A 25,459-nucleotide genomic window follows, 5' to 3' on the forward strand; every position below is an offset into this window, starting at 1 on the left:
AAGCCCTCGGGTCTTCTTCGCCCCTTGCCTATTCCATCCAGGCCCTGGACTCACGCCTCTTTGGACTTTGTTACGGGGTTGCCCCCCTCACGTGGCAACACGACCATATTAGTTATCGTGGACAGGTTCTCCAAAACAGCTAGGTTCATAGCCCTCCCCAAGCTCCCGTCTGCCAAAGAGACCGCCTCGCTCTTCCTGCACCACATTGTCAGGCATTTTGGGTTCCCCGTCGATGTGGTTTCCGACCGTGCGCCACAATTCACCAGCCGGTTTTGGGGGGCTTTTCTGGGTCTGCTTAGCGCCAAGACCAGTCTGTCCTCGGGTTTCCATCCTCAAACCAACGGTCAGACTGAGAGGACTAATCAGGACCTGGAGCAGACACTCAGGTGCCTGGCGTCCTCCAACCCAGTTTACTCATTGACCAGTTACTCGTTTACTCGTTGACCAGTTACTCATTGACCGGGCGGGTTACGGGCCCGAGGAATGGTCCAGGGTCCCCGCCTCTCGGGTTGTTGACCGCTCACTCATTCGCGACTTCCGTCGTGACATGGCCGTCGCTCTGGGCCCGCGGGGTCTCGAGCCTAGAGGGGGGGGCTCTGTCAGGGCTGGCTCGGATGCCGTGCCATCTACGTCCACTAGGGGCACCCGAGCCAGTCCTAGACTCCAGCAACGCAATCAGCAATGATCCGTCTCACCTGTTGCCATGGCTTCTTAAGGAAGCCCATGGAGACGGATCATTGCTGATTCGTTGTGGTTATGCCGTTACGCTCTCAGCCTCTTGTCTCTTTCTCTGTTGCAGCGCTTGCCTCTGTTGATGTCTCGTCACCTATCTCCCCTGTCTATCTTCTCTGTCTTTTTTCGAGTCCTCTCCTGCGTCGCTTACTGACCTCCCTCAAGTTTTCCTCACCTGTTTACCTTCCTATCCCGTTGCCGTTTGTATGGGAAGGGTTTTTTGTTTTAATAGCCTTTTTGCTATTAGCCAGCTACTTCCCCTGGCGTCCTTGTTTTGCCTTATTTCTTTTGTACGCGTTGAGCAGTCCGCGGTTACTCAGGCGCTCCTTTTAGTTCTGTTATTTATTGTGGCACTTGGTTCCACCTCTCTCTTGCTCTCTCTAACGCGGTGTGTGCGTCCCTACCACCGTCGTTACAGTCACCAAGGGAACAAGTATACAAAGCGAAAAGAAGAGGGCCTAGGACTGAGCCTTGGAGGACTCCAGTGGAGAGTTTACACAGATTGGATGTAGATCTTCTCTATGTTACCTAATAATGTGGTCTTCCAGATATGACTGGTACCATTTCCAAGCAGAGACAGTAACACTGATGCTAGAAAGAATATGCTTTGCATTACATTTGCGTACCAGGACTGTTGAATATACATATGCAGTGTTGAGTGATGGGTAATGCAATGTGATGTGTGATGTGATATTACAGGGCTTCTGGGCTTCTAAAAGTCTTGAAAATTTCATTAGGATAGACTCTCAAGTTGAAGATTTTCTAGAAAGAAACTGTCTGTCTCTTCCCATAGATAAAACTGCATCATCGCTGCCTCTTCCAGCAGGACAAATAAAAAACGGCACAGTAAGCATGGAAATGGAATTCAAAAGGGGATGGCTTTTCCAGTCCCACTGCCTAAACCGCATTTAAAAATCCATGAACTCAGGAGGAGGATACTTAGACAAAGATACATAAAGACAAAGATGTAAACAAGGACAAAGATACATAAACAAGGACAAAGACAAACAAAAAAAGACAAGTAAACAAAGACAATGATAACAAAGGAAACGTACAACAGTAATTACCTATTTTGTTTGTTTTCACCTTAACAAACATCCGAGAAGAAGAGTCAGGACTGTCTGTAAAGGTAAAAATCTCCAACAAGTGACAGATAATCCCCCTGGCCTCATATTGCAGTACTGTGTACTGCAGTATATTTTATTACAGGACACTGCAGTTACACACCTAAAATTATGTGCAATAAAAGAAACATATAAAGAGATATAAGCCTCATTCTTTTATTGTGAAAGGTTTATGGAACAAAATAAAGGCATCTTTTGATAACACAAATTTTCATAACAGAGGGAGAATGAGAGCAGTCATCTCCTGAATTAGTAGTGGGTTCTGTTTAACAGGCTTGGACACACTGTTGAGGGACCTTGGATTCTTTCAGCCATGCCATTTCTAACTCATTTTGAAAACACAAACGTGTTCCCGTCTAGAGAGGTTGACTGTGAGCCTGTGTTCTGATGTGCACGCCCGGGAAGATCTCAACATGGTCTGCTTTGAGCCTCTGCTTTGACAGAGCCAGTCACATTTCAGCTAAAATCTTTTGCTATTGAGAGAAATTCAGCATACCACTGAACTACTCTCTCTCTCTCTCTCTCTCTCTCTCTCTCTCTCTCTCTCTCTCTCTCTCTCTCTCTCTATAGTATATACAGGTAATGTATCCATTCAGTTTGGTTTTCTTGGCAGTAACAGTGATGCAGTGTAGTCTGTCTGAACAGAGGTCTCACCTTTCTGAATTAGGTCAGTCATGGAGAGGGAACAAGGCTTTTGACCCCACAACGCTGAGCTGTTCATTAAAAGCTTGTCACCTCATGAAATACATGGGGATCTGGATATGGTCAGTGGCCATAATGGAACCGGACGTGGGCGACACATGAACAACTGAGCTTTGGCTTTTACACTGTAACGAAATATCTTGTTTACTGGTTGTTTACAAAGTTTGGTTTACAAAATCCTTTTGAGTGTAAACTAATGTCTTTATGTAAATACCTTGGAATATGTTTTCATGTTTTGACAAATGTATACAACACAAATTACAAATAAGTATAATAAAAAATGACTAAAACGCTCATAATATGAACAACATTTTGAAACAGTAGCAGTAATTTCTGAAATCACATGAAGCTGTTTTGTGTTTGACTCCAGCCAATCACAGGCACCAGTGTTCCACTGAGGACCTGCCCACCCTACTTTCAAGAGCAGGCCGCCTGATAATCGTAGGTTGTCTCAGCAACCAACATAACTTTGCAGCTTGTCTGTGACGCATGCTCAGTACAGCCTTCCCACTGAGACGCATCTGTACGCAACCTGTCAATTCACAGAAGTAAACGTTTAGCCTACCGTGTCTTTCTGCAGAACATGGGCTTTATGTTGTATTGCTTTATCAGCCTTTGGAAAACTGTGTGAGATCGATTATGTACTGCTGGACTGCTGTGGTTTGTTTCAGCATTCAAGGAATAATCCTGAATAGCATGACTCAACCTTAAACTGAACAATGCAAACAACATCTTTCCATCATTCATCAAGAACAGTGAGGACACATGTTCGGTTCTCTGGGAGAACACTCTGGATCTGCAGGATGTTCAGATGAAGATTTGGAGTGATCCTGCTCTGAGCAAACACACATGGAGCAGCAGAGCACACACACACACACACACACACACACACACACACACACACACACACACACACACACACATGCATATGCACATATGACCACATGATTGCCCATGTGTTTCAGGGGTGGTGTGTAAGTCAGCAAACATATGCAGGATATTCCCTTATTATTTCATCTTATTAATGACATCCACGAGTGCTCATGCTTCCTGCAGTGCTCCTTCCTCTAGTCATTCTAATGTCCTGCTTGATCAGGGACAGGATCATCTCAGAATGAACATTTTCTGACTTTGCTCTAGGAAGTGCATGAAGTGTGTTTTGTATGAAGTGTGCAAATTTGTCTGTCTGTATGGATGTTCCTTACCAGGTAGAAAGAGCTGATGCTGCAACTGTTATGTTAGACACACACACTGGTTGAACAAACTCGCCCACACACACACACACACACACACACACACACACACACACACACACATAAATGCTCTTTTTCTACAGGCCTAAATGTAAACCCTTGGGAGTATACAGACTATACATACATACATGGGTACACAATGTAGCTCTTTCTATATATCCTTATTTCATACACACACACACACACACACACACACACACACACACACACACAAGGAGGGACTAAACTATAAGGCCTCATATTGCAATGGTAGAAGAAGAAAAAGAGAGAGGTATTTCTACAGGAGAGTTCATCATCAACCACAAGGGGGCACCAGAGAAGAGAGGGACAGAAAGCGAATGGCTATCTACAGTCAGCATAAAGTCATTCTTCATATTATATATATAGAGTTGGATCAGGACATCTTTTTTCTCCTATTGCACTGGTAGCCCTAAATTATGTATTGTTTCTCTGTGTCATTAACTTATAGGAAATCTAGCTGGTGCAAAATGGCTAGGGTTAGGGCTAGGGTTAGAGCTAGGGGAGTAAATACCATTTGTGTAACACACAAACAGTGAACAGAGGACCAGTCTAAGTCAACTTCACAGTGATAATGACAAAAGATCAAAACATCAGTCTATCACCAGACACCTCAGAGGTTTCCTGTATGTTCGTGATGCAGTCATATCGTCATAGCTACAGTCTGTACCATCCACATCACGTGCGCGTGCACACACACACACACACACACACACACACACACACACACACACATACACACACACACACACACACACACACACACAAACACCCATCTTCTCTTCTGCTCACACAAACCCTGTGTGCCACAGAACATGTGTCAAACAGCTGTGTGTGAGTATGTGTGTGTTAGTCCCCAAAGAGTGTTTGCGATTTGTTTCTTTACCTGGTTTACGACATGAACCTCTATTCCAGACAGAGGCCTCCTTTATTGCTGATATATTAAAGTTTGACTACTACGGTAAGTGCTTGTGCTTAAAGCAAGGAGAGGGAGTGTTTTTTTGTACACAGCATTTATATACAGCTTCTATACATGAGACAATTTCTAACACAAAAGAGGGGGACATGTGGGTCCATGTCTCCCTGCTCCCGCCACTGTAAGACAGTAAAGACACATGATCAGGCACACACGCTTATAACACGGTACGCATTACACACCCTCTGGAGAAAGAACTGTGAAAAAGCATGCTTATAAGTCTTTGGAAATTGCTTCCATTAAAAAGACAATAGATTTTATTCTACATCTTAAAGAGCTATGTTCACCTTGGCTGCATTGTCTATCTTATGTTACATGGAAGTGGGGCTTAGGATGAAAAACAAAATAAAAAAGAGAAAAAGAAAAACATCTGAAGCAAAAGGAAGAAGATATTGCAACAAGACAGCTCATGACGTGGTTACTGCAAAGGAGAGAAGACAGTGCGTGGACATAAAGACTGTGTTGTTGATAATACCCGCTGGACATGGCTACTTCTACACGGGTGATAGTGGGTGAGTTCATGGACTATACGATGCTGTGCTCCTCTTCAGGGCAGGCTGGCACAATGCCCCCCTCACCACCCGCTCAGCGGGCTCTGTCTTGGCATCGAGTCGAGTTTATAGAACGCATAAAGTCCCAAAGACCCAGAGAGGCCAGGAGTGGATCTTTTGTATATATGTCAAAAGCATTGTTTTGTCAATCACATTGCGCTGAGTCAGAGAGCATGGTGTATGTGCATTTGGTTATTCTAAGTGGTAAAAATCATTTAAATTCTTCTCCTCCATTTAACACAAGTTTCCAGTAGCGCTATATGGATGTATAAGACAAACCTGATGTGTTCAGCTTGAGCTTGATTATTATTATTTTTTTGTGTACATGCAAGTTATTTGACATTAATTAAGTTTCACTTGAGATTAGCTCCCAGTATTACCAGTACAATTTGGAAAATTACTGAATGACTTAATGTAGCAGACTTTCTGTATGTATGTCATCTTAAAATACTCAAAACACATTTTGTGTTAGTCTGCTGTTAGGACATTCGAATTGAGTTAGACACTTGAGGTGCTGTTGAAAGGGGGCGGGATGACAACAGTGATCAGGCACTTTGATTGGATGCTCTACTTCTTCCTGTAGTTGCCCAGCTGAATGGCAGAGCGATCAAAGACACAGCGGAAGGTGATTGGTTGAACCTCCCAGTAAGGCACAGGGTTACTGAACAGACTGATGCCAGAATACATGGCCTTCTTCGTGTTGTAGCTAGAGGGGCAGAAGTCTTCTGTTCCCACAGTGGCTATTTTGTTGACATGGAGGTAGATCACCTGAAAGTATTGAAACACAACAATGGTTGATAAATAACACACTATCATAACATCCATCATAACAGCTAATCTGAAGAGAGGTCTGGTCTTCTGGGCTCTGAGCAGGAAGACATTACTCACCTGGATGTACTTGTGCTCAGGCAGGCCAGCAGGTATAGTGGTGAGAGCGTTGTTGTCCAGATGGAGTTCCCTCAGGTGTGGTACATTGGCCAGTGAACCGTTCTCCACAACGCTGATCTCATTGTGGCTCAAACCCAGTCTTCACACACACACACACACACACACACACACACACACACACACACACACACACACACACACACACACACACACACACACACGCACGCACGCACGCACGCACGCACGCACGCACACGCACGCATGCATGCGCGCGCACGCACGCACGCACGCACACAAACAAATAAATAAACATTAGAATATTTTGTTTTTACACTGCTAAGCGGGTCAAAGTCATGTGATTAGGTCCTTCATGTAATGGATCAAAGGAGAACCTCTGCTCTGCCAGAGGACTAATGTGTCAAAGGGCAGAAATGACAAATCTGTTTCTGACTATTCAGTTGTATCACTGAGTTTGAAGCCATGTGTGGGTGGGGCATAAGCATTACATCATGGAGCTGGTTCTTGAAGTTCTTACTTGGCTAGGTTCTTGAGACCTTTCAGGCTCTCAGCGGTAACCTTGGAGATTTTGTTCCCATCGAGGTGAAGTTCTGACAGAGAGCTTGGCAGGCCTGACGGTAGTCAAAGCAAGAAATGTGAAGAACATTTGTGACAGCGGATCATTCAGAACCAAATCAAGCACAGACCATGAATATTTGTACAATCGCTGTCTAAGTAGCCTGGTCAGTGGTTTCTTTGATATGGATATCTGGGGTGTTAGAAGGACACACCCACATGAATCGAGTGATTAATCCAAAAATGGTTGTAAAGCTGAAGAACAGACTAAAGTAAATAAATGCCTATACGCACCTCTCAACAATCTCTAAAACCAGATTAAACACAAACCATCTGCAGGCCCATGGCCACCTTGGAGTGCTCTCTCAGCCCCTCCTCTTTTTCTCTCAGCCCCTCCACTTTCTCTATTTGCCCCTCCTCTTTATATCTCAGTCCCTCCCCTTTCTCTATTTGCCCCTCCCCTTTCTCTATCTGCCCCTCCCCTCTCTTTTTCTTTGCCCCTCTCCTCTATCTCTCTCTGCCCCACCCTTTTCTCTCTCTGCCTCTCACCCCTCTCTCTTTGCCCCTTCCCTCTGTCTCCCTCTCTGCCCCTCCCCTCACTCTCTCTGCTCCTCCCCTCTGTCTCTCTGCCCCTCCTCTCTCTGTGTCTGCCCCTCCCCTCTGTCTCGCCTAGCAAGTGGTCCTCCTCTATTATATGTTAAATCAGGGAAAATAACATTGCAAAGAAGCTACTGCTAAAAAAAGGTGTACTGCTGTATTTGTGATATTTACCTTTAGGGATGCTGGTGATGTTGGTGTCAGCGATACGGATATAGGAGACCCTCTTCAGATCTGCAAAAGCTCCTCCATCCACTGCCGAACCCGCCAATGGATTGGAGCCGAGCTCTGAGGAAGGTGAGCATGTAGTTGATAACTAAACATTCAAGGTTATTAACGTGCTAATAGACACCATGGTTGGCTCATTTTTCTGCATTTTCCACCAGATGGTGTGTGGAATGCCCTGAAAGTTTATCTGATTCTGATTCTGTGATTGGCTGGTTTGTGCATGTGCATTCCATACCGTAGGCCCTGGTGCTTTAACACGAGTGGAAAGAGTGTTTAATACACAACTGAACAACTAGAAAACAAGGTTCTTGTGTTTCAGGGTGTATGAACACAAATGAATTAAGGAAATAAATTTACTGAAGTGGAAAACTGTAATGTATGCAGAATAAGGCATGCACATGCCCACACACATATACATGCTTGCACACACACACACACACACACACACACACACACACACACACACACACACACACACACACACACACACACACACACACACACACACACACACACACACACACCTGGTGCAGATGCAGAGAGAACACCTCTTTAATATATATATGACACAAAGTAATCTAGTGTTCAATGCAAAATAGGTTTATTATTATTCATGTAACGTCTTCATATTTACTTGACATCTTTGGCAGGTAAACATGGTAATTCTGACCAATGACTAAAAAACAGGATTACAAATATCATTTGGTATGAATGTGGGGAGATCAGGTAATATGTGCCCTACAAGAATACAAATGTCTGTTAGATAAGAGCCAACATACATCTGTAGTGCAGAGAACCATTTATATAAGTGCTTTGAAATGTCTTGATCTGGTTAGTATATCGTATCAGTATTGGATCAGCCTATTGGAGGAAATGCATTTGACCCCACAGAACCTCTCACACCCTGCTTACCCATGACGAGAATATTGGGCAGTCCAGTGAACGTGGTCTTCTTAAGCTTGGTGATCTTGTTCTCGTGGATACGTAACTCCTGCAGAGTCTTGGGCATGTTGGAGGGAATGTCCTTCAGCATGTTCTTGGACAGGTAGAGCCTCTCCAGGTTGATCAGAGGAGAAAAGGCTTTGGCGTGAATGGTAGTGATCTTATTATTCACCAAGATCAGGGCCTGGAAGACAAGACCAGCAAAGGAATATGGTGATTCTCAGGAGGAACCATGTGGATTGAGATTTAGAGGTTGTCTGCCAATTTAGAGCAGCACATTGCACTTGTGTAAAATGTTAATTACCAATTAGGACCACAACTACTACTACTACTGGCTACTGTTATGGTTATTGTTATATCATGTTGATATCTTTAATAAACATTTTCCAAAGTTTAGATGAGTAAAAGAAAGTAATTCAAGTGTGAATTCTTTTGGAATATGCACGATGAAAAAGTCCTTTTTCAAAAAGTAACATTGCCGATTCTAATAGCAGTCAAAATTGCAGGTATTACAATACATAGAAAATGAGCATTAACTTTCTTAGAGCTAATAAACCAGTCAGGACCAATGTATCGTCATGAATTATTCTCCTTTTCATTAGTATCACATTCCTAGTTCTGGTGAAAATGGGTGGATCCATGCTCTGTGCGGCTGTTAGCGTGGTGGTTCCATCACAGTGTGAAGGATCTCCGTCTGCCCTCTTCTCTTGACAAGCATCCAGACAGGGAGAAATGTGGAGAATGTGTTGTTTCACACAGGGTAAGTAATGCACCCCGGGAGCAGCGTGGAGCAGGCGGTATTTATTGTGCTTCAGGAGGTACTATTTGCTTACAGACATCTCCCTGTCTCCAGCATCTGGAACGGTCTGGTATAAGGCGTTGGGGGGAGTGAGTGAGTGAGGGGGGAGAAGGTCTGAGTTCTCGAGACAGGGCATATGGAGGGCATGCTCTTTATGATTGCTAGGCCGCAGGATATCGACGCTCACCATGCTAAAGCTTCCCACAGATAGGGAGGTGGTTTTGACAACACGGCTGGCCAGTAACCTTCAAACATCTCCATATTTCAGGATTTAATTGTTTTTGGGAAACACGCCCCCACGCCATGCAAAACAGCAGACACGCCGTCTGGTCTGTTTCCTTCAGTAACAGGCCAGGAAGCAAAGCCTTGTCCTCAATTACTCCAAAGAACTTTTGAACAACAGATTAGTTTGAATTCTTTGCAGATTAAATAAGCCAATTTGCATCCAATTTCCAAACACAGAGAAAAGTTTCAGCTAGTTTTTGGACGATGATGCTTTTCTTTCCCTTGTTTTATAGCGCACATAAAACAGTCCACGTAGCAGTCATTCAGGCGGACCTGAAGCACTGCCAGCTGAGCTCATTCTCTAAGGTTAAATAAAGTTAGCCTCATGAAACACACTCAGATGACTGTGTTAGAGAGGGAGATCGAAAGAGACGCAGAGAAAGATGAATGAGAGAGAGACAGAGAGAGGGAGGGATAGATGGAGAGAGAGAGAGAGAGAGAGAGATCTGGCTTACATGAAGCCCTTTGAGTCCTTTGAAGTCATTCTCTCTGATCTCACTGATCTTATTGTTCTGAAGATCCAACAGAGAAGCATCACTTGGAATATCCTCGGGAACATTCTCCAACCCTGGAGAAGACACAAGAGGCATCAGTGACAACAGTGGGATGTCATCAAACTATGTGTAGATGCTACTGCTGGATTTTAGGTTTAGCTGTTGTTAATAAACTGTTAAATTTCATTGTTAATTATTTCTCATTACAAGAAAATTCACATCAGAAAAATGGAACATGTACTAAAATGTCTTCTTTGCCCAGGACCACACTGAAGCACTTCTCTTTAAAAGTTGTTATCTGAATCTTAACTCTTGTAACAAGTAATTACAATGGAAGACACAGAAAGAAGATGAAACATGTTAGATTGTTTGCCTTGGAATTCACTGGGCACACATAGTGTTTCCTGTTGAGAGCATGGGCTGGTGGGAAACTGAGTTTTTAGACAATGGCAGGGGTAAAGCATTGATTCATTGCAAATCAAGCAGAGTCCTGCTGTTCAGGTGCTGAAGGCAAAGATGCAATGATTTCTGGGTACCTCTGCCATGACAGACCACTCAAGGCCTCCCCTGCAATGGTGGCTCAGTGTTGTCGTGTACATGCTCCATACAACACCTCTGGTTTGGAGCAGTACACTGTAAGTGCTAAGAACACACAGCCAATCACACAACACATACATGTTCTTACATCAGTGAGCTTCTCCCTAAAGAGACTTTTAACGCTCATTTGATATTTCCAAAGGTGTCATTGACCGCCTGATGTAAAGTATATACACAGACAGTATGAATAATGTATTAATAATGTATTGATTATGTATTTCAGAGGCGTGCGATCATTGTGATTAAGGGAAGTGGGAAAGTGGGAAATAAGTGGGAAAGTTTCAGAGTGAACATTAAATCATTGAAAGTGTTTTAGGTCATATCCATTAACCTAAAGGACCCCCACCACCACCACCTCTTTCTCTCATTGTGTGTGTGTGTGTGTGTGTGCGTGTGCGTGTGCGTGTGCGTGTGCATGTGTGTGTGTGTGTGTGTGTGTGTGTGTGTGTGCGTGCATGTGCATGTGTGTGTGTGTGTGTGTGTGTGTGTGTGTGTGTGTCTGCATGCACATGTGTATGTCTGTGTAAAAGAATATAAACAGTTTTAGAGAATGCTTTCGTTTGTATGATACAACAGCAGTTGGGACCCAGTTTGAGGCACTAAAACATTTAACATGCCAGAGCTGGTGAAATATGTTTCCTTTGGTCTGTTTTGTTTAGTCTCCCGAGCTGGAGCCCCTCAGCACACACCACTGTCATTAACACAGGGTTAGCCTGATCACTACCACTGAATTAGCATTTCACCAGGTCATGATGACAGTACAGCTTATATAAACAGGATGATACTAGAGAGAAAGCCTGTTTGGCCATGCAAGATAAACAGTTCTGAAATGTTGATCAAATTCATCAGATCAGATTCATCAAATTCATACTATAATTCAATGAAGATATTCATTGTTTATATCAACAATATAATACCAGATTGCAAGATTTCTTGACCATTGGGGATAAATAATTCTGAAATGTATGCAGAGACATGCATGTTAGAATTCCATAACAAACTGTCCTTTTAGGTTAATGCATCGGTGGGTGCTGCAGTGGTTTGAGGCAGAGGTCAGAGATCAAATGGAGGTCAATAGGCCTGGCAATAGAGGGTTGCTCCTCTGTTTTTGCCCCAAGAACAGCAAAAGAGACTGAATCACATGCACACAAACATGTAAAACCACATTTGCCCACACACAAATTGCATCTGAATTTTAAGTGACTGCAGAAGTCTTTGTAAATGCTTGCCTCTAAAAACAGATTATATACAACTACACAAAATCATTTGCTTAGGGAAGCCAAGAGAAGTCTGGACCTCAACATGCAGTTTCCACACCCTCTGCACTCAACAACTGCATATAGCGTTCAGTAACATCACCAAAGCCCCATGTATTTCTCCAGCAAAAATGGCTATGTCCCAGATGGGGACCGCTGCTCGGGTTTCTGTGTTCTTTGCAGCTCTGCAGCTCTGTGTGTATTGCAGGCAGGGTGAGTTTGGACAGAGCGCAGACACGTTGGCCGCTCCTCTCCTCCCCTCATCCCTCTCTCTTTCTTCTCTTTCACTGCCCCCCTCTCTACGACGTCTGCCAGAGGGGCTGTGGAACAGATGGGGCCTATAGACTAGTGAATCCAAGCTTCTCTTCTCTATCTCTTTATCTCTCATTCCTCTCTCCCACTCTCTCCTCTCATTCTCTCATTCCCTCTCTCATCTCTTTCTTCTCTCTTTCATTCTCATTCTCCTCTCTCTCTCCTCCATTTCTCTCTCTCCCTCTCTCTCTCTCTCTCTCTCTCTCTCTCTCTCTCTCTCTCTCTCTCTCCCCTTTCTCAGTTGTCATCCTTCTTGGTCATATTTAAAGGCCTCAGGACTTGTGAGCTTAAACAGATTCTTTTTAGTGTTGTAATGTTAGATAATTATGATTTTTCCCCCACATCATAGTCTTTTTGTAATGGAATCAACACCGTCTGGAATTTGTGTCCAGTGTATAATTAATACAGCTTCTCTGTAAGCAATCAAGTTAGTTTCTGCAACATATCTATATTAAGGGGGGAAAGCAGTTTACACATAATATAAACTAAAATATTGTAGCCTAGATAGATATCTTCATAAACAGACACCAGACCATCTCTCTTTGAGGGGTTTTGTAACAATAATCAAGACTAACCTTGGAAAACAAAAAACAGCAGATTAAATGTTCCTTTTAAAAGGAGAAGACACAGGATCTTAGGAGCCAATAGTTCTGCTTCAGTAAAATAGAACAAAGAAAACCTCCCAGTGAAAACAAGCAGAAATAGTCCCAGACATGCAGGAATAGTCCCAGACATGCAGGAATAGTCCCAGACATGCAGGAATAGTCCCAGACATGCAGGAATAGTCCCAGACATGCAGGAATAGTCCCAGACATGCAGGAATAGTCCCAGACATGCAGGAATAGTCCCAGACATGCAGGAATAGTCCCAGACATGCAGGAATAGTCCCAGACATGCAGGAATAGTCCCAGACATGCAGAAATAGTCCCAGACATGCAGGAATAGTCCCAGACATGCAGGAATAGTCCCAGACATGCAGGAATAGTCCCAGACATGCAGAAATAGTCCCAGACATGCAGGAATAGTCCCAGACATGCAGAAATAGTCCCAGACATGCAGGAATAGTCCCAGACATGCAGGAATAGTCCCAGACATGCAGAAATAGTCCCAGACATGCAGGAATAGTCCCAGACATGCAGGAATAGTCCCAGACATGCAGAAATAGTCCCAGACATGCAGGAATAGTCCCAGACATGCAGGAATAGTCCCAGACATGCAGGAATAGTCCCAGAGAAGCAAAGTAATCTCACAAAATCTTTCCAATTACATGGAAACAATGCATTGAGCAGTTCATGGTTGATGCCGAGTGAAAGTTTGTTTGACTGTGAAGATAGACCACGTTTGCAGCATGAAAAGCCTCTGAAGATGGGGACACACACACACACACACACACACACACACACACACACACACACACACACACACACACACACACACACACACACACACACACACACACACACACACTGCCTGTGGAAGCGATTAAGAACAGAGGCTGCTGTCCTGTGGCCAGAGCTTGGTTTATAAGCGGAAGTGACCCAGTGCTCACAGCATGTGAGAGCATTTACTGTGTGTGATGAAGCAAGCGTGCTATCAAAGCCAGGCGCCGATGACAGTGGCAGGAGAAGATCTGTACTCACACTCACACTTCTGATGGCTACCACACTCACACTTCTGATGGCTACCACACTCACACTTCTGATGGCTACCACACTCACACTTCTGATGGCTACCACACTAACACTTCTGATGGCTACCACACTCACACTTCTGATGGCTACCACACTCACACTTCTGATGGCTACCACACTCACACTTCTGCCTCAGAAAGTACAAACGTCCTGGCGTTCTCAGCCTTAAAGAGCTACTACAGCAAATCCCATCTCAGCTTGGGGAGAAAAGCCTTAGAAAAGCAAATCTGTACAGCAGCAGAAGTACATGAGCCAAACTGCTGTCTTGATAATTATATATATTTTTCTTTTCCTTCTAGCATGGATCATAGTGGCACAGTGGCTTATCCAGTGAAAATTCAATAGGAACGCAGGTCAAATGGATGTATGAGAAAATGTCTTCATCGTTTGAAAATGTTTTTGAGCTTCTATGCATATTTTTTAAAGGATTTCAAGATCAGGGTGCCTGAACAAAATCTCCTTTAGATCAGGAATTTTATAGAGGTACTCAGAGTTTAGTGTTTTATTACTGTAAACTCTAATCTGAGGAAGACCTTGGTCATTAACTAATGAGGTAAAGCAGTGAAACCACTAAATCTGGGTTCTCATATCCCTTACATTAGATTACTATATTACTAGATTATTATGTAATTATATTATTCCCAGGTTAATGTTGATAGACTATTTAGATCAGTGTAAAATGGTGGAATTGTGTAAAAGAAGAAATAAGAAGGTAATCGTGCTATTGAGAGAGCTTACGTAGATCAGAGCACTGCACCACACGGAGGTGACACTGGCACCTGAAGGGGCACATGGGCCCGACGGGCTGTTCAGGTGGAAACTCCTCTTTGGGCGGGGCCAGATCTGGGAAGATAGCTGATCCAGGCTCGTCCTCCATCATGAAGTCCAGGAATCCAGACTGACGGAAGGGCAAGGCCCAGCACACAGACACCAGGAGCAGGATGAGACAGGCCAGCCTCATGATGTCAGTGACCTGGGAGCCACAGGGGGAAAGGGCAAAGGTCAGAGGTTGAGTGGTTTACCTGTCAATGGGAGAGGAAGAAGGGGCAATGTCAGTGAGTAGACTGTTAAGGAATTTAGAAAACAGGGTCAAAGTTCACAATATTTATTGTTCAATAGTGTATACCACCATACTTTAATGGAGTATGTTTAATACAGATTATGAATATCTGAATTATTATGAATATATAAAATATTGGATTAATATTGTAAATGCTTAAAACCATCAATTTCAGGTAGCAAAACCGAATTACACCCTCTCTGTACTGCACAGCTCATCAGCTCATCAGCAGTGTCATGAAGGGGGGTGTTCTCCTGGGAGGGCCAAATACAACTGATCTGAAATGATCACCAATCACCCACAAGACTCTAGGGATCCACGTTTACCCTTGTGTAAGTGAATCTGGTCAGACTTATTCTACTTTTAGTCTAGCAGAGTAAAACTGCACACATACTGCAGAGATATCAGCTACAGATCTCATCTTTATATACACTCTGATCCACATATGTACACACATACACATGTACACATATATGTACACAAATACACACATGTACACACACACACACATGTACACACATATGTACACACATACACATGTACACACATATGTACACACATACACATGTACACATATACACATGCACACACACATATGTACACACACACACGTACAACCCTGTGCAGGGTAGCTTTTGAATGAAAGGAAAATTGCTGGGTAAGTAAGTTCAGGGTCAAGGCATGTCCAAACAATTTCCCGTCTCTCTTTCTCAGACTATCTCCCTCTGTCTCTTTCTCTGTCTCTTTCCCTCTCACTCTCTCTCTCTCTCTCTCTCTTGCCCTCTTTCATGGCATACGGTATAATTAGAGTAAAGTAACCAAACGCTTGGATGGTGACCTCTGTGAAGTTAGAACTTGAACCTGACCACCTCTGTTTCTCTGTTAGACTCACAGTGAAAGGCCTTATCTCTATAACAGAATGAGAGGACCAATTTTTACAAAATAAATAAAAATGTCATTCTTTTCTCACTCTTCATATGTTTTTGCTCACACTCAGGCCCCCAACCGAAGGCCTGGGAGGTTGAGGGTGTGGTGCAGTATATTTGCTGTTTCTGGGACTACGTTCTTCTGGACTGAGATTGATGGTATTGCTGGGATGTGCTGCAGTCCTCCAGCGTCGGGGTCGTCTGGGTCATGGGGGTCGTGGGGGTCATGGGGCTCACAGGTCTGGGGCGCATCTTCACCACTGGGACAACCCTTGTGTTAATCTAATTCTTCTTTCAGTCCCTGGTATTTTTCCACATTGTCATATTCTCTCCTCTTTGAATGTTTCCGTTATGTGAGATTGCCGTGTCTGTTACCACTGCTGTTTTCTGCATCTTATCTACTATCACCATGTCTGGTTGGTTCATCACTACTTGTTAATCTGTCTAGATCTGGAGGTCCCACAGGATCTTTGCTTGTTCTCCAGCACTCTGTGGTTCTTCATGATAAGGTCCAGGACATTAAAGAGCTCTGTCCTCTGAGAATGGGTGTTAATCAGATTCCCACACATATCAAAGGTTTTAAACCTTTGATGGTTTAAAACACACATAAAACATTAAGGTGAAAAAGTGGACAAGGCCCCAGACAATGTGACACTTTGACCCCTGATTTCTGCATCTCGTCACTGGTGATTTACACCATAGGGATATGTACTAGTAAACACAGTATGAAACCACTGCTTGATGAGCACATCTTCCACATGCTGCTACCAGTCCCTTCAGTTCCGTCCTCACCCTGACCTGTCCTGTGTAGAAGGGGGAAACTTAGCTTCAAAGTTCCTAGGCTAAAGAATCAGAGGGAAGTCTGTTCAGTTATGTCCCTTGAGACGTTACAGTCAAGCAAGTGGACACAGGAGAGGCAGTGTCTGCAGGACTGACCCTCCCTCATTATTACAAGGACTACTGGATTCCTTCCATGACAGTCTGCTATCTGATCACCACCTCCCCACGCACACAGGTCAGTGTGGAAACTCCAGGTGTTGTTTTGCTGTTGTCGAAAAGGAAAATAGGAGTTTTTGCATTTTGTTTGTATATAAAAAGGAATCTCCTGGTGCAGGTGTGATGCAGGCATGCTGTGACATAGCTGGTCTGAACATGTGCGTAATCAGCATAACCTAGATTAGGAGGCTATACCAACACCTGGGCGCCACGTGGCAAGCAGGTGTTCTTGCCTGTTAATGTCTTACCACAGAGACTGAGCCCTGTTTGTCTCTGAGGGTTTATTGTGGTCTGGGAACAACATGCATTCTGATAGGTGACAACATGAAGCAGTAGAGCCTCTGTGTCTCTCACCTCTGTTTTCATCACTACAGTAGGAAAAATGTTTTGCTTGAATATTTAAAAACAAACCTTGAAAATCACACCCTGTCACATCAAAGGTCTTGATATTCTGATTGGGTATTCAGTGTCTACTGTGTGTGTGACTGCTTTGTGTATCAATATTGTATTTTGTATTTTCTTTGTATATTTGCATTGTATTTTCTGTGTGACGATTTTGTCTGATCAATCTATGTTTGGAGTGTTTAGAATCTTTATGTCTGGACATTGAGTGCATGTTGTGAGTATTTTGTCATTATTCTGCATCTGAGTATTTGTATCTGAGTGTCCTGCATCTGAGTATTTGTATCTGAGTGTCCTGCATCTGAGTCTTTTGTCTGGATGTTCTGTTTTCTCTGTTTAATTTTGTCCCTAAATGCTGTCACCATATTATACAGCATCATGCTCATGTTCTATTGTCCTGTCATTACTAATTATATACAAACCATCTAGTGTTGTGTCCACGTTGATGGGCAAAGTAGATATCTGAGTGACTCAATATGCTTGTGATCCGCCGGTCTGGGTTACGGGAAGTGCAGGAAGATGACGTTGGCCAGAGCGTGAAGGCGCACCGCTAGCATTTCACTCTTCTGTGCCCCACTGCGTTAACCATCAAAACCAGACTGATCATCATAGCCCCTCCGCCCCTAATGGGAACCGTCCCTGCGCAAATCAGGACCATGTGTGCTATTCCCAGCAAAGGTCTCCTGGTGCCCATTTCCTGCCTTGTTTTGTACTGGACATTTAACCAAGAACATCACCCTCAGACCTCTGAAGTGGGAGAAGAAGGGATATAAGAGTCTTCAAACAAACAGCTTACCCTCGCAATCATGTTTTCCTTTCTTTCTTTCTTTTCTTAATTTCCTCTCTGTTTCTCCTCTTGAGCTTTCAAGACTCAGAACTCTAGGTTGTGTTAGAGCAGGTTGGAATCAACTCCCCCAGGACACAAGCAGGGGGTAGCTGAGCAGAATGGGGGGGGGGGGGGGGTGTTACTGAGCAGGGGGGGTTGCATCCTGTCCACCTTCCCAACTTTTGTCCACTAAAAACGGCAACCAGCACTGAGTGCCAAAGTATTGCCAGTAAGATTGATGCATGGTGCTCCAGACTGGGAACATATTACCTCAGCCAGTCTGACTCAGCGCTCTGACTCACATATAGGCAGCAGGCCTGTATAGTGTTGGTGTCTTTCACACATTAACCTCTGCATATATCACTAACATATAATGTTAGATAACTGGTATGTTGCTGTGTTGTAGCCAATGTAGTCATTAAGTTTATATTTATGCTTCTTAAAAGAAAGGATGACTAATTTCACCTTCTAGTCCAGTGCTATTTAACCGAGGGTGTAATATCTACAGGTTTAGAGACCGACCCTGCAGAGAAGGATCTTCCCCTGACTGAAGAAGTGATGAATGTCACTCATAATATAAAATGATTAGCAAGACCAGAAGAATGATGTTTGAAGTCCAGTTGTTATTTATTGTACTGTACTGTGCTGATAGAGTCATAATGTCATCATTTTTAGAGCTATTATCAGTACTGCCTTTTTGGAAACTGACCAGCATAATAAAATATAATCTATATATGAAAGTACTGTATAACAAAACAAACCTTTGAACAAAAATCTATCTTTGGTAAACAGAGGGTCTCCAATCAGTAGCACTTCAGTAGGACACACATCAGTGTGAAGGCATGTGACAGTCCATTAGCTCTTCTGCTCACATTTACACTACAATGAGTCACCTGGTTAGAACGGTCTACGGTCAACTTAACAGCCTTCAGAAATGTTTTGTGGCTTAGTATTGCCAACATGCATCCTTAAGGTTCTGATAATGAGGCTCACTTTCGTGAGTGCATGGTGTGTGCTCAGATTTGTTATAATGACCAATATCTCTGCTCACACCCACTTTTCCACTGGACTCTTCAGAGGTCACGCTCCACAGGGGATGGCAGCCATGAAGCTGTGTAAGGTATTTATAAGGCTGTAGGACATTTTGGACACCATTACCAGCTTAATGACCGCTTCTAAAACAAAGAACAGCTGTAGAATGACCCCTCCAGCAGTTCTACAGTAATCTCTCCCTCCATCCGTTCTAGAAAAACAGCAATATTCAGCTATACTTCTCCAATATTCCTCCAAGAGTTCTATAATGACGTGTCCAGCTTTTCTTGAATAACTATAAAAAATATTTCACTTTAAATATTCATCTGTGACTGCCATTGACAACTAGAAGCCAGTAGAGACCATTTAGCATTTATGTTTTAAAACTCTACTGGTAAATGTTAGCATAGTCAAGGTTCAGTCATACAGTCTTTCGGTCCATAAATGGAGGGAAACTATCGTAAATATCACCTCAAAACGGAAATATAATCAGCTAAATAAACAGCACTCTTGAACCATGCTAACATGGATTATACTGTATTTAAGTCCTGAAAGCATTTCAGACCACTAACCCAATGTTTATGCTACTGCCAATATACAATTAAGACTTTCTCACAAAGCTTTGGGTAATTCTCATGTCTCTTGGGATCCACACCAAAAAGACCACAGAATGGTGTTTGAGCAGTGAAAGCAAGCAGGGTGTATAAGGTCCGTTTGCGAGGTGGGACATGACTGGTTCAGACACATGGGAATTACTCCAGCGAGGTCAGTGCCATTTACCACTGTAACAGTATTTATGGTGTAAAATAGGCCGATTTAACTTTCACCACACCATGCCTCTCCTCACACCTCTATTCCCTTTCTGTTAAGGATTTGTTTTTTTTATTTTTCTGTGTCCCCATTACATTACGTGGACTGTTTCTGTCTGGGTCCAGTAGTGAATTCTAGTTATTCTAGAAGTCTTCAGCAATTCTGGTTACTCTAGATCAGAAGGGCGGGACTCATGGGAGGGGCCGGTGGGCGGGGCTAGTGGAAGTGGAAAACCCTGTCCTCGGAAGCACCTTCGTGGCTCAGGCCAGTCACATGATTTTCCACTGGAGAGGACTGACAGGGCACTGGAACAACCTGCTGAGACACAAAGCGTTCCCAGTGCTGTAGCTTCTAGAGCCTCATCTGTTTCACTCTCACTGACCCTTAGACTTCACCTGGAGCTCCTCTCCCTGTTTGGGGCCTGGAGCTCCTCTCCCTGTTTGGGGCCTGGAGCCCCTCTACTGTTTGGGGTCTGGAGCCCCTCTACTGTTTGGGGTCTGGAGCCCCTCTACTGTTTGGGGCCTGGAGGCCTTCTACTGTTTGGGGTCTGGAGCCCCTCTACTGTTTGGGGCCTGGAGCCCCTCTACTGTTTGGGGCCTGGAGGCCTTCTACTGTTTGGGGCCTGGAGCCCCTCTCCCTGTTTGGGGCCTGGAGCCCCTCTACTGTTTGGGGCCTGGAGGCCCTCTACTGTTTGGGGCCTAGAGCTCCTCTCCCTGTTTGGGGCCTGGAGCCCCTCTACTGTTTGGGGCCTGGAGGCCCTCTACTGTTTGGGGTCTGGAGCCCCTCTACTGTTTGGGGCCTGGAGCCCCTCTACTGTTTGGGGCCTAGAGCTCCTCTCCCTGTTTGGGGTCTGGAGCCCCTCTACTGTTTGGGGTCTGGAGGCCCTCTACTGTTTGGGGCCTGGAGCCCCTCTACTGTTTGGGGCCTGGAGGCCCTCTACTGTTTGGGGTCTGGAGGCCCTCTACTGTTTGGGGTCTGGAGGCCCTCTACTGTTTGGGGCCTGGAGCCCCTCTACTGTTTGGGGCCTGGAGGCCCTCTACTGTTTGGGGTCTGGAGCCCCTCTACTGTTTGGGGTCTGGAGGCCCTCTACTGTTTGGGGCCTGGAGCCCCTCTACTGTTTGGGGCCTGGAGCCCCTCTACTGTTTGGGGTCTGGAGCCCTTCTCCCTGTTTGGGGCCTTCCCACTCTCCACTTGTGTTTTGAGTTAGTTGGGAATTTTGTGGTGGGCTGATAGGAAGTGCTCTGTCAGATCTGCCCATGGTCGGAAGGAAGCGTAATCATTACAGGATTAATGGGATGTGGGTGTCAAATACACATCTCTCTCTCTTTCTCTCTTTCTCTCTCTCTCATTGTCTGTCTATCTCTCTATTCCCTGTCTCTCTCTTTCTCTCTCCACCAATCAGCATCAGACCAGCAACAGGCTCCATCAGTACGTGTAGCTTGAGGCGAGCAGACGGTAGAGGCATCACTGTGGGGCCAGACTCAGGTAATGAGAAGCAGAGACACTGAGACCACACGAGCAGCACACGGTGCTCACGAGGCACAGTGAGATCACATGAGCAGCACACAGAGCTCACGAGACACAGTGAGACCACAGGAGCAGTACCCAGAGCTCCAGACCAGACCTCTCTGGCCTCCACCAGTTCTCCTTCATTCTGCATAGCATCCACAGAGAGAAAATAGAACAAGGACAAGAAAAAGGAAAAAAGTATTTCTTTTCAATTCCCCATCCACACACACACACTTACACACACCAGGAGATTATTAAAGACCAAGTTAAAGCCACTAAAATAATCTTTGTGTTAAAAGAAACAAGTGAACTCAGTCAAAAGTTCCTCCCAGGCTGGTGGTGATGAGGAAGAGGCGAAGAAGAGAGAAGCTGAAGCCGTTTTTCAACTTCAGGGACTCTGTCGTCTCTCAGATGTCCTACCTCCCTCTAGCACAGACAGGCATGTGAGGCATGGTGACTGGTCCTGGGTGGACAAATCGCCTGGTCCACCAGTGAAACTCACGACACATACTGAGCCCAGGGAGGAGGAAGAGTGGAGGAGGAGGAGGGGGAGCAAGGAGGAGGAAGGAGGAGGAAGGAGGAGGAAGGAGGAGGAAGAAGCAAGTCTGAATTCTCAGAATCATTCTCACGTTCAAACCATGAGTTGTGCATGAAGGGCTGGAAGAGGAAGACAGTAGAAAAAAATGCATCACACACACACACACACACACACACACACACACACACACACACACACACACACACACACACACACATGCAAGAGTAGCATCACCTGGTCCCTATTGCACCACACCCCCTAATAAAATGACACGCAGATACACACACGCACGCATGCATGCACACACACACACACACACCCACACACACACACTATGGTTTCTCTCATCAGAATGCTAACAGCAGTCACATGGCAGGCAAGATACCTGTGGCTTTGAACTGAGAACATGCACAAACATCACTGAATCTATAATATTCACTTGTTATTTTTTGTAAGCTCTGCCATTTCAGTCATATCATGCACCTTACTGTCGGAGAACAAACATTATCTCTCACAGCAGGGAAGGTGCACAGACCAAGCAGACCGAACACAGCGCTTCAAAAATGCTCTTAAGGCAAGAAGCACAATCTCAGATGAAACCTTAAAAGTGCAGTCCCAGTTTTTCAACTGTCATGCAACATGCAGACGCCCCATGTCTTGAAGCAGGACTTAGCAGGACGGCAAGACAAGGTTTCGGGGATGTGTGGCGTGAGTGGAAAGGCGCCTACCTGTGCTGTGTTGGCAGAAAGTGGCAAGAGTTGCACACGAATGCCCCCAAATCCAGAAAGTGATGTGTGCAGCTGTGTAGCAGGCCAAACGCTGATCACTGTGTGAACGCACACAGCCAAGAGCAGGTGTGTTCTAGTATGGGAGGAAGGAGAGAGAGAGGGAGAGAGAGAGAGAGAGGAGAGAGAGAGAGAGAGAGAGAGAGAGAGAGAGAGAGAGAGAGAGAGGGAGGTGGAGGGAGAGAGAGCTGAAAAAGAGGGAGGGGTCGGTTTCTTGGAGGAGTCCCTCTTGAATTAGATAATTGGTGGAGAACTTCCCCCCACATGCAACATTCTGAAAAGCAGTTGGAAGACAAGAAAAAAGGAACACAGTTGGATAGAGTGAAAAAGAGAAAAAAAGGGTAGAATGAGGAAGAAATGGGGTTAGATTTAGTGCAGAGAGAGAGAGAGAGAGAGAGAGAGAGAGAAAGACAGAGAGAGAGTCAAAGGAAAATACTGAAGACTGTAGTCAATGAATAGTGTCTCCACTGGCTATCTTTCACACTGTGACATCTTGTAATGACAGCTCTCTCTATCTCTCTCTCTCTCTCTCTCTCTCTCTCACTCTCTCTCTATATATCTCCCTCCCTTTTTTGTGTAGTGGAAACATTCCCCCTTTCTCCTCACCATGCCTTTGTTTCTTAGACAGTCATTCAGAGAACCACAGGCTGTAAATGTAAATGACCATAGACTACCGCAACACACACACACACACACACACACACACACACACTACTGCAACACGTACACATATGTAAACACACACACACACACACACACACACACACACACACACACACACACACACACACACACACACACACACACACACACTTGTAAGCTTTAAGGAACAGACTCAGAGACCTATTCAGTGTGAGGATGGAGTAGCAGGAGATGAAGAGGAAGGATCTACTGCCTTTCACTCCAGGTGGTTAACCCAGTGGTTCTCTTTGAGAAGCGCCCCACACTTTGAGAAGCGCTGGGTTAACCAAAGCCTCCATCCAAACCACCATCCAAAGCCTCCACCCAAAGCCTCCATCCAAAGCCTCCACCCAAAGCCTCCACCCAAAGCCTCCATCCAAAGCCTCCACCCAAAGCCATGGTTCACTAAGCTGCTTTACCTTTTCTCCTCTTGTCTTTTCTTTGTCACTCTCCATTTTTTCTCTCCAATTTGCTTTTTGTATCCACTTAGTAAGATTAAGTTAACAGATTAAACTTAATCGCTTTGAAATATCAGGTCAAGCAGTGATGAGTGTTACCCATTAGAGCAGAAAGTTGAGCAGCGTTGGGTCATTCTGGCATTACACACTCTCATTACGTCTGTGTATTTTTCCTGAGTTTTAAAATGTGAATCCATCCTAATTTGTGACTTTACATGACCTAACAATGGTTAGCTAATACCTGGGGATCTACTCTGCCTACAGTAAAATGAGCATATACTTATTTGATTACTGCTATCAATCCCATGTTAGCATCACCATTAGTGAAGTCAATAACACATGCTAATGCTAGCTTTAGTTCAACTTTAGTAATGTTAGTTTTGTGAGGAAAGTTACAGTCTACAGGTAACAGCTCGGGGAAGCTGAAGGCTGTTTGCGTTAGCTCAAGGGAGGTTACAGATGGTCACCTGCTTATTCGCTGCTATACCCCCCCCCCCCCTTCCCCAGGCTTTCTGTATTCCCTACAGAGTTCTGCTATGCTATGGATCTTGCACAGAACATGTGGAACTCCGTTCAGAAAGATGTCCTCTCTGTGCAACAGTCTGGGTCAATTCCACCTCTACATTTCAAACTATTAGCTTGCATCTTTCTAATGTCCTTTACAGGAATTGAATTTACAATTCAACATCATTAATTCAGCTCCAGCATAGCTTTGGAAACAGATGCGGAGAACATTAATTTATCTCAAAGGCTGATTTTCCTGCATCCTGGCCAAACTGTATGAACCATAAATGATGACCAAATATTCATGAAAAAGGACAACAAAGAGCACACAAACAAACAGAGTTTTAACAGACCTTCTTGGTAACATCATACTCTGCTGAGAAGAACCAGCTGTTCATCAATAACTCATCTGATATGCATCAGGATGGAGAACGCATTGACATGCACTAAAGTAGATTATAGTACTCCATGGCTGTGTTCGAAATAGCCTACTACATACTACTGGCGTACTGATCGAGCCCCAAATCAGTATGCCGTATGCAGTATGTGACCAAAATGAAAATTTCCAGTACGCAAAACATACCCGGATGACCTACTACTTCCGCAAAATATTCCAGTACGCGAACAGAGCTATCTTCGTGGTGTACTGCATCCCATCATGCAACGCTACGTTCACGTGACCCCGTAGTGTGCTTTGCTTTTGTCGCATACTGGAAACTGTACTGCATACTACTACAAGGACCAGTATGCAGTATCCAGTATATACTGAGTCCAGTATGCAGTATCCAGTATGTAGTAGTTTTTTGGGCTGGACAATCTCGGGGTCAAATCCAGGCAGAGGGTCACAAATTACAACAGGTAGAACAAACCAAAACAGAGATCCATATGGCTAAAATCAAGGAGACGACAGGAAG

General features: G+C 44.4%; 1 protein-coding gene across 2 annotated transcripts; it reads right to left on the reverse strand.

Moving 5' to 3' along the window:
* Positions 1-5,035: 5,035 nt before the first annotated feature.
* On the reverse strand, positions 5,036-23,004 carry dcn (decorin). 2 transcript variants are annotated; one of them, XM_077005371.1, is made up of 8 exons: positions 22,846-23,004; positions 14,757-14,991; positions 10,124-10,236; positions 8,555-8,768; positions 7,589-7,702; positions 6,780-6,873; positions 6,245-6,383; positions 5,036-6,124 (listed from the first exon to the last, which is right to left on the reverse strand). In XM_077005371.1, the coding sequence occupies exons 2-8, from the start codon at positions 14,977-14,979 to the stop codon at positions 5,924-5,926; spliced, it is 1,098 nt and encodes a 365-aa protein (XP_076861486.1). In that variant the 5' UTR covers positions 14,980-14,991; positions 22,846-23,004; the 3' UTR covers positions 5,036-5,923. The 2 variants fall into 2 exon arrangements, with proteins under 2 accessions (XP_076861486.1, XP_076861487.1); XM_077005372.1 differs by having other exon boundaries at positions 14,757-15,040; positions 22,846-22,991.
* Between the last annotated feature and the right edge of the window lie 2,455 nt (positions 23,005-25,459).

The sequence above is a fragment of the Brachyhypopomus gauderio genome, chromosome 5 (genome assembly GCF_052324685.1).
Source record: "Brachyhypopomus gauderio isolate BG-103 chromosome 5, BGAUD_0.2, whole genome shotgun sequence".
Taxonomy (NCBI): domain Eukaryota; kingdom Metazoa; phylum Chordata; class Actinopteri; order Gymnotiformes; family Hypopomidae; genus Brachyhypopomus; species Brachyhypopomus gauderio.